This window comes from Chiloscyllium plagiosum, unplaced genomic scaffold (assembly GCF_037043375.1).
Source record: "Chiloscyllium plagiosum isolate Xiang-an unplaced genomic scaffold, Cpla_swu_hap1 HiC_scaffold_40, whole genome shotgun sequence".
Lineage (NCBI taxonomy): Eukaryota > Metazoa > Chordata > Chondrichthyes > Orectolobiformes > Hemiscylliidae > Chiloscyllium > Chiloscyllium plagiosum.
In genome coordinates this window covers 10,266,551-10,277,729 of record NW_028270178.1, presented here as the reverse complement: position 1 = coordinate 10,277,729, position 11,179 = coordinate 10,266,551, and the positions used below count along the sequence as shown (strand labels likewise).

At 35.7% G+C, this 11,179-nt stretch overlaps 1 protein-coding gene across 1 annotated transcript in view; it reads right to left on the bottom strand.

Annotated features, from left to right (window-relative positions):
• Positions 1-1,175: 1,175 nt before the first annotated feature.
• p2rx3b (purinergic receptor P2X, ligand-gated ion channel, 3b) overlaps positions 1,176-11,179 on the bottom strand; it is a 173,495-nt gene continuing 163,491 nt past the window's right edge. The window contains exon 11 of the mRNA XM_087981622.1: positions 1,176-1,190. Within this exon, the coding sequence (XP_087837748.1) occupies positions 1,176-1,190 (15 nt within the window). The remainder of the gene's footprint in view (positions 1,191-11,179) is intronic.

The window sequence follows — 11,179 nt, the reverse complement described above, 5'->3', positions numbered from 1 at the left end:
ATACTGGATAGAGTTAGTGTGTACATGCAGGATTATGTTAGAGTGTACATACAGGATAGTGTTAGTGTGTACATACAGGATAGAGTTAGTGTGTACATGCAGGATTGTGTTTGTGTGTACATACAGGATTGTGTTAATGTGTACATACAGGATTATGTTAGAGTGTATGTACAGGATAGTGTTAGTGTGTACATACAGGATTTTGGTAGTGTGTATATACAGGTTTGTGTTAATGGGTACATACAGGACTGTGTTAATGTGTACATACAAGATTGTTTTAGTGTGTACATACAGGACTGTGTTAATGTGTACATACAGGATTGTTGTGGTGTGTACATACAGGTTTGTGTTAATGGGTATATGCAGGATTGTATTAATGGGTACATACAGGATTGTGCTTGTGTATACATACGGGACTGTGTTAGTGTGTACATACAGGACTGTGTTGATGTGTACATGCAGGACTGTGTTAGTGTAAACATAGATGATTGTGTCAGTGTGTACATAAATGATTGTGTTAATGTATACATACAGGTTTGTGTTAATGTGTACATGCAAGATTGTTTAAGTGTGTTTATACAGGACTGTGTTAATGTGTACATACAGGATTGTGTTAGTTTGTAGATACAGGATTGTATTAGTGTGTTTATACAGGATTGTGTTAGTGTGTACGTGCAGGATTGTGTTAGTGAGTACATACAGGCTAGTGTTTGTGTGTACATAGAGGATTGTGTTCGTGTGTACATACAGGACTGTGTTAGTGTGTACATACAGGTTTGTGTTGATGTGTACATACAGAATTGTACTAATGTGTACATACAGGATTGTGTTCGTGTATACATACAGGATTGTGTTAATGTGTACATGTAGGATTGTGTTAGTGTGTACATACATGATTGTGTCAGTCTGTACATAAATGATTGTGTTTATGTATACATACAGGTTTGTGTTATTGTGTTTATACAGGATTGTGTTTGTGTGTACATGCAGGAGTGTGTTAGTGAGTACATACAAGTTAGTGTTTGTGTGTACATACAGGATTGTGTTAGTGTGTACATACAGGATGGTGTTAGTGTGTACATAGAGGATTGTGTTAGGGTGTACATACAGGATTTTGTTAGCATGTACATAAAAGGATTGCGTTAATGTGTACATACAGCATTGTGTTAGAGTCTTTATACAGGATTGTTCTAGTGTGTAAATAAGGATTGTGTTAGTGTGAACATACAGGACTGTGTTAGTGTGTACTTACAGGATTGTGTTAATGTGTACGTACGGGTTAGTTTTAGTGTGTATATACAGGTTAGTGTTAATGTGTACATACAGGATTGTGTTAGTGTGTACATACAGGATGGAGATAGTGCGTACATAGAGGATTGTGTTAGGGTGTACATACAGGATTTTGTTAGCATGTACATAAAAGGATTGCGTTAATGTGTACATACAGCATTGTGTTAGAGTGTTTATACAGGATTGTGTTAGTGTGTAAGTATGGATTGTGTTAGTGTGAACATAGAGGACTGTGTTAGTGTGTACATACAGGATAGTGTTAATGTTTTTGTACAGGATTGTGTTAATGTGTACATACAGGATTGTTTTAGTGTGTACAGACAGGACTGTGTTAATGTGTACATACAGGATTGTGTTAGTTTGTAGATACAGGATTGTGTTAGTGTGTTTATACAGGATTATGTTAATGTGTTTATACAGGATTGTGTTAGTGTGTACGTGCAGGTTTGTGTTAGTGAGTACATACAGGATTGTGTTAGTGTGTACATACAGGACTGTGTTAGTGTGTACATACAGGTTTGTGTTGATGTGTACATACAGGATCGTACTAATGTGTACATATAGGATTGTGTTCATGTATACATACAGGATTGTGTTAGTGTGTACATACAGGACGGTGTTAATGTGTACATGTAGGATTGTGTTAGTGTGTACATACATGATTGTGTCAGTCTGTACATAAATGATTGTGTTTATGTATACATACAGGTTTGTGTTAATGTGTTTATACAGGATTGTGTTAGTGTGTACATGCAGGAGTGTGTTAGTGAGTACATACATGTTAGTGTTTGTGTGTACATACAGGATTGTGTTAGTGTGTACATACAGGACTTTGTTAGTGTGTACATACAGGTTTGTGTTGATGTGTACATACAGGATCATACTAATGCGTACATACAAGATTGTGTTTGTGTATACATATGGGATTGTGTTAGTGTGTACATACAGGATGGTGTTAATGTGTACATGTAGGATTGTGTTAGTGTGTACATACATGATTGTGTCAGTCTGTACATAAATGATTATGTTTATGTATACATACAGGGTTGTGTTAATGTGTACATGCAAGATTGTGTAAGTGTGTTTATACAGGATTGTGTTAGTGTTTACAAACAGAATTGTGTTAGTGTGTACATACAGGATTGTGTTCGTGTTTACATACAGGACTGTGTTAATGTGTATATACAGGATTGTGTTAGTTTGTCTATACAAGATTGTGTTAGTGTGTATATAGAGGATTGTGTTAGTGAGTACATACAGGATTGTGTTAATGTGTACATACAGGATTGTTTTAGTGTGTACAGACTGGACTGTGTTAATGTGTACATACAGGTTGGTGTTAGTGTGTACATACTGCATAGTGTTAGTGTGTAAAAACAGGATAGAGTTAGTGTGTATATGCAGGATTTTGTTAGAGTGTACATACAGGATAGTGTTAGTGTGTACATGCAGGATTGTGTTAGTGTGTACATACAGGATTGTGTTAATGTGTACATACAGGATTATGTTAGAGTGTACGTGCAGGATTGTGTTAGTGTGTATATACAGGTTTGTGTTAATGGGTACATAGAGGACTGTGTTAATGTGTACATACAAGATTATTTTAGTGTGTACATACAGGACTGTGTTAATGTGTACATACAGGATTGTGGTGGTGTATACATACAGGTTTGTGTTAATGGGTATATACAGGATTGTATTAATGGGTACATACAGGATTGTGTTTGTGTATACATACGGGACTGTGTTAGTGTGTACATACAGGACTGTGTTGATGTGTACATGCAGGACTGTGTTAGTGTAAACATAGATGATTGTGTCAGTGTGTACATAAATGATTGTGTTAATGTATACATACAGGTTTGTGTTAATGTGTACATGCAAGTTTGTTTAAGTGTGTTTATACAGGACTGTGTTAATGTGTACATACAGGATTGTGTTAGTTTGTAGATACAGGATTGTGTTAGTGTGTTTATACAGGATTGTGTTAGTGTGTACGTGCAGGATTGTGTTAGTGAGTACATACAGGCTAGTGTTTGTGTGTACATAGAGGATTGTGTTCGTGTGTACATACAGGACTGTGTTAGTGTGTACATACAGGTTTGTGTTGATGTGTACATACAGGATTGTACTAATGTGTACATACAGGATTGTGTTCGTGTATACATACAGGATTGTGTTAATGTGTACATGTAGGATTGTGTTAGTGTGTACATACATGATTGTGTCAGTCTGTACATAAATGATTGTGTTTATGTATACATACAGGTTTGTGTTAATGTGTTTATACAGGATTGTGTTTGTGTGTACATGCAGGAGTGTGTTAGTGAGTACATACAAGTTAGTGTTTGTGTGTACATACAGGATTGTGTTAGTGTGTACATACAGGATGGTGTTAGTGTGTACATACAGGATGGTGTTAGGGTGTACATACAGGATTTTGTTAGCATGTACATAAAAGGATTGCGTTAATGTGTACATACAGCATTGTGTTAGAGTGTTTATACAGGATTGTGTTAGTGTGTAAATATGGATTGTGTTAGTGTGAACATACAGGACTGTGTTAGTGTGTACTTACAGGATTGTGTTAATGTGTACGCACGGGTTAGTGTTAGTGTGTATATACAGGTTAGTGTTAATGTGTACATACAGGATTGTGTTAGTGTGTACATACAGGATTGTGTTAGTGTGTACATACAGGATGGAGTTAGTGTGTACATAAAAGGATTGCGTTAATGTGTACATACAGCATTGTGTTAGAGTGTTTATACAGGATTGTGTTAGTGTGTAAATAAGGATTGTGTTAGTGTGAACATACAGGACTGTGTTAGTGTGTACATACAGGATAGTGTTAATGTTTTTGTACAGGATTGTGTTAATGTGTACATACAGGATTGTTTTAATGTGTACAGACAGGACTGTGTTAATGTGTACATACAGGATTGTGTTAGTTTGTAGATACAGGATTGTGTTAGTGTGTTTATACAGGATTGTGTTAATGTGTTTATACAGGATGTGTTAGTGTGTACGTGCAGGTTTGTGTTAGTGAGTACAAACAGGACTGTGTTAGTGTGTACATACAGGACTGTGTTAGTGTGTACATACTGGTTTGTGTTGATGTGTACATACAGGATCGTACTAATGTGTACATACAGGATTGTGTTCATGTATACATACAGGATTGTGTTAGTGTGTACATACAGGACGGTGTTAATGTGTACATGTAGGATTGTGTTAGTGTGTACATACATGATTGTGTCAGTCTGTACATAAATGATTGTGTTTATGTATACGTACAGGTTTGTGTTAATGTGTTTATACAGGATTGTGTTAGTGTGTACATGCAGGAGTGTGTTAGTGAGTACATACATGTTAGTGTTTGTGTGTACATACAGGATTGTGTTAGTGTGTACATACAGGACTTTGTTAGTGTGTACATACAGGTTTGTGTTGATGTGTACATACAGGATCATACTAATGCGTACATACAAGATTGTGTTTGTGTATACATACGGGATTGTGTTAGTGTGTACATACAGGACGGTGTTAATGTGTACATGTAGGATTGTGTTAGTGTGTACATACATGATTGTGTCAGTCTGTACATAAATGATTATGTTTATGTATACATACAGGTTTGTGTTAATGTGTACATGCAAGATTGTGTAAGTGTGTTTATACAGGATTGTGTTAGTGTTTACAAACAGAATTGTGTTAGTGTGTACATACAGGATTGTGTTCGTGTTTACATACAGGACTGTGTTAATGTGTATATACAGGATTGTGTTAGTTTGTCTATACAGGATTGTGTTAGTGTATATATAGAGGATTGTGTTAGTGAGTACATACAGGATTGTGTTAATGTGTACATACAGGATTGTTTTAGTGTGTACAGACTGGACTGTGTTCATGTGTACATACTGGTTAGTGTTAGTGTGTACATACAGCATAGTGTTAGTGTGTACATACAGGATAGGGTTAGTGTGTACATACATGATTGTGTCAGTCTGTACATAAATGATTGTGTTTATGTATACATACAGGTTTGTGTTAATGTGTTTATACAGGATTGTGTTCGTGAGTACATACAAGTTAGTGTTTGTGTGTACATACAGGATTGTGTTAGTGTGTACATACAGGATGGTGTTAGTGTGTACAAAGAGGATTGTGTTAGGGTGTATGTACAGGATTTTGTTAGCATGTACATAAAAGGATTGCGTTAATGTGTACATACAGCATTGTGTTAGAGTGTTTATACAGGATTGTGTTAGTATGTAAATATGGATTGTGTTAGTGTGAACATACAGGACTGTGGTAGTGTGTACATACAGGATAGTGTTAATGGTTTTGTACAGGATTGTGTTAATGTGTACATACAGGATTGTTTTAGTGTGTACAGACAGGACTGTGTTAATGTGTAGATACAGGATTGTGTTAGTATGTAGATACAGGATTGTGTTAGTGTGTTTATACAGGATTGTGTTAATGTGTTTATACAGGATTGTGTTAGTGTGTACGTGCAGGTTTGTGTTAGTGAGTACATACAGGTTAGTGTTTGTGTGTACATACAGGATTGTGTTAGTGTGTACATACAGGACTGTGTTGATGTGTACATACAGGTTTGTGTTGATGTGTACATACAGGATCATACTAATGTGTACATACAGGATTGTGTTCATGTATACATACTGGATTGTGTTAGTGTGTACAGACAGGACTGTGTTAGTGTGTACATACAGGTTTGTGTTGATGTGCACATACAGGATCGTACTAATGTGTACATACAGGATTGTGTTCATGTATACATACAGGATTGTGTTAGTGTGTACATACAGGACGGTGTTAATGTGTACATGTAGGATTGTGTTAGTGTGTACATACATGATTGTGTCAGTCTGTACATAAATGATTGTGTTTATGTATACATACAGGTTGGTGTTAATGTGTTTATACAGGATTGTGTTAGTGTGTACATGCAGGAGTGTGTTAGTGAGTACATACATGTTAGTGTTTGTGTGTACATACAGGATTGTGTTAGTGTGTACATACAGGACTTTGTTAGTGAGTACATACAGGTTTGTGTTGATGTGTACATACAGGATCATACTAATGTGTACATACAAGATTGTGTTTGTGTATACATACGGGATTGTGTTAGTGTGTGCATACAGGATTGTGAAAATGTGTACATGTAGAATTGTGTTAGTGTGTACATACATGATTGTGTCAGTCTGTACATAAATGACTGTGTTTATGTATACATACAGGTTTGTGTTAATGTGTTTATACAGGATTGTGTTAATGTGTTTCTACAGGATTGTGTTAGTGTGTACATGCAGGAGTGTGTTTGTGAGTACATACATATTAGTGTTTGTGTGTACATACAGGATTGTGTTAGTGTGTACATACAGGACTTTGTTAGTGAGTACATACAGGTTTGTGTTGATGTGTGCATACAGGATCATACTAATGTGTACATACAAGATTGTGTTTGTGTATACATACGGGATTGTGTTAGTGTGTACATACAGGACGGTGTTAATGTGTACATGTAGGATTGTGTTAGTGTGTACATACATGATTGTGTCAGTCTGTACATAAATGATTGTGTTTATGTATACATACAGGTTTGTGTTAATGTGTACATGCAAGATTTTGTAAGTGTGTTTATACAGGACTGTGTTAGTGTTTACAAACAGGATTGTGTTAGTGTGTACATACAGGATTGTGCTCGTGTTTACATACAGGACTGTGTTAATGTGTACATACAGAATTGTGTTAGTTTGTCTATACAGGATTGTGTTAGTGTGTATATAGAGGATTATGTTCGTGTGTACATAAATGATTGTGTTAATGTATACATACAGGTTTGTGTTAATGTGTACATGCAAGATTGTTTAAGTGTGTTTATACAGGACTGTGTTAATGTGTAAATACAGGATTGTGTTAGTTTGTAGATACAGGATTGTGTTAGTGTGGTTATACAGGATTGTGTTAATGTTTTTATACAGGATTGTGTTAGTGTGTACGTGCAGGATTGTGTTAGTGAGTACATACAGGTTAGTGTTTGTGTGTACATACAGGATTGTGTTAGTGTGTACATACAGGTTTGTTTTGATGTGTACATACAGGACCGTACTAATGTATACATACAGGAATGTGTTTGTGTATACATACAGGATTGTGTTAGTGTGTACATACAGGACGGTGTTAATGTGTACATGTAGGATTGTGTTAGTGTGTACATACATGATTGTGTCAGTCTGTACATAAATGATTGTGTTTATGTATACATACAGGTTGGTGTTAATGTGTACATGCAAGATTGTGTAAGTGTGTTTATACAGGACTGTGTTAGTGTTTACAAACAGGATTGTGTTAGTGTGTACATACAGGATTGTGTTCGTGTTTACATACAGGACTATGTTAATGTGTACATACAGGATTGTGTTAGTTTGTCTATAAAGGATTGTGTTAGTGTGTATATAGAGGATTGTGTTAGTGAGTACATACATGATTGTGTCAGTCTGTGCATAAATGATTGTATTTATGTGTACATACAGGTTTGTGTTAATGTGTTTATACAGGATTGTGTTAGTGTGTACATGCAGGAGTGTGTTAGTGAGTACATACAGGTTAGTGTTTGTGTGTACATACAGGAATGTGTTAGTGTGTACATACAGGACTGTGTTAATGTGTACATGTAGGATTGTGTTAGTGTGTACATACATGATTGTGTCAGTCTGTACATAAAGGATTGTGTTTATGTATACATACAGGTTTGTGTTAATGTGTTTATACAGGATTGTGTCAGTGTGTACATGCAGGAGTGTGTTAGTGAGTACATACATGTTAGTGTTTGTGTGTACATACAGGATTGTGTTAGTGTGTACATACAGGTTTGTGTTGATGTGTACATACAGGATCATACTAATGTGTACATACAAGATTGTGTTCGTGTATACATACGGGATTGTGTTAGTGTGTTCATACAGGATTGTGTTAATGTGTTCATACAGGATTGTGTTAGTGTGTACATACAGTATTGTGTACGTGTTTACATACAGGATTGTGTTAATGTGTACATACAGGATTGTGTTAGTGTGTACATACAGGACTGTGTTAGTGTGTACATACTGGTTTGTGTTGATGTGTACATACAGGATCGTACTAATGTGTACATACAGGATTGTGTTCATGTATACATACAGGATTGTGTTAGTGTTTACATACAGGACGGTGTTAATGTGTACATGTAGGATTGTGTTAGTGTGTACATACATGATTGTGTCAGTCTGTACATAAATGATTGTGTTTATGTATACGTACAGGTTTGTGTTAATGTGTTTATACAGGATTGTGTTAGTGTGTACATGCAGGAGTGTGTTAGTGAGTACATACATGTTAGTGTTTGTGTGTACATACAGGATTGTGTTAGTGTGTACATACAGGTTTGTGTTGATGTGTACATACAGGATCATACTAATGCGTACATACAAGATTGTGTTTGTGTATACATACGGGATTGTGTTAGTGTGTACATACAGGACGGTGTTAATGTGTACATGTAGGATTGTGTTAGTGTGTACATACATGATTGTGTCAGTCTGTACATAAATGATTATGTTTATGTATACATACAGGTTTGTGTTAATGTTTACATGCAAGATTGTGTAAGTGTGTTTATACAGGATTGTGTTAGTATTTACAAACAGAATTGTGTTAGTGTGTACATACAGGATTGTGTTCGTGTTTACATACAGGACTGTGTTAATGTGTATATACAGGATTGTGTTAGTTTGTCTATACAGGATTGTGTTAGTGTATATATAGAGGATTGTGTTAGTGAGTACATACAGGATTGTGTTAGTGTGTACATACAGGATTGTTTTAGTGTGTACAGACTGGACTGTGTTCATGTGTACATACAGGTTAGTGTTAGTGTGTACATACAGCATAGTGTTATTGTGTTCATACAGGATAGGGTTAGTGTGTACATACATGATTGTGTCAGTCTGTACATAAATGATTGTGTTTATGTATACATACAGGTTTGTGTTAATGTGTTTATACAGGATTGTGTTCGTGAGTACATACAAGTTAGTGTTTGTGTGTACATACAGGATTGTGTTAGTGTGTACATACAGGATGGTGTTAGTGTGTACATAGAGGATTGTGTTAGGGTGTACATACAGGATTTTGTTAGCATGTACATAAAAGGATTGCGTTAATGTGTACATACAGCATTGTGTTAGAGTGTTTATACAGGATTGTGTTAGTATGTAAATATGGATTGTGTTAGTGTGAACATACAGGACTGTGGTAGTGTGTACATACAGGATAGTGTTAATGGTTTTGTACAGGATTGTGTTAATGTGTACATACAGGATTGTTTTAGTGTGTACAGACAGGACTGTGTTAATGTGTAGATACAGGATTGTGTTAGTATGTAGATACAGGATTGTGTTAGTGTGTTTATACAGGATTGTGTTAATGTGTTTATACAGGATTGTGTTAGTGTGTACTTGCAGGTTTGTGTTAGTGAGTACATACAGGTTAGTGTTTGTGTGTACATACAGGATTGTGTTAGTGTGTACACACAGGACTGTGTTGATGTGTACATACAGGTTTGTGTTGATGTGTACATACAGGATCATACTAATGTGTACATACAGGCTAGTGTTCATGTATACATACAGGATTGTGTTAGTGTGTACAGACAGGACTGTGTTAGTGTGTACATACAGGTTTGTGTTGATGTGTACATACAGGATCGTACTAATGTGTACATACAGGATTGTGTTCATGTATACATACAGGATTGTGTTAGTGTGTACATACAGGACGGTGTTAATTTGTACATGTAGGATTGTGTTAGTGTGTACATACATGATTGTGTCAGTCTATACATAAATGATTGTGTTTATGTATACACACAGGTTTGTGTTAATGTGTTTATACAGGATTGTGTTAGTGTGTACATGCAGGAGTGTGTTAGTGAGTACATACATGTTAGTGTTTGTGTGTACATACAGGATTGTGTTAGTGTGTACATACAGGACTTTGTTAGTGAGTACATACAGGTTTGTGTTGATGTGTACATACAGGATCATACTAATGTGTACATACAAGATTGTGTTTGTGTATACATACGGGATTGTGTTAGTGTGTGCATACAGGATTGTGAAAATGTGTACATGTAGAATTGTGTTAGTGTGTACATACATGATTGTGTCAATCTGTACATAAATGACTGTGTTTATGTATACATACAGGTTTGTGTTAATGTGTTTATACAGGATTGTGTTAATGTGTTTCTACAGGATTGTGTTAGTGTGTACATGCAGGAGTGTGTTTGTGAGTACATACATGTTAGTGTTTGTGTGTACATACAGGATTGTGTTAGTGTGTACATACAGGACTTTGTTAGTGAGTACATACAGGTTTGTGTTGATGTGTGCATACAGGAACATACTAATGTGTACATACAAGATTGTGTTTGTGTATACATACGGGATTGTGTTAGTGTGTACATACAGGACGGTGTTAATGTGTACATGTAGGATTGTGTTAGTGTGTACATACATGATTGTGTCAGTCTGTACATAAATGATTGTGTTTATGTATACATACAGGTTTGTGTTAATGTGTACATGCAAGATTGTGTAAGTGTGTTTATTCAGGACTGTGTTAGTGTTTACAAACAGGATTGTGTTAGTGTGTACATACAGGATTGTGCTCGTGTTTACATACAGGACTGTGTTAATGTGTACATACAGAATTGTGTTAGTTTGTCTATACAGGATTGTGTTAGTGTGTATATAGAGGATTATGTTCGTGTGTACATAAATGATTGTGTTAATGTATACATACAGGTTTGTGTTAATGT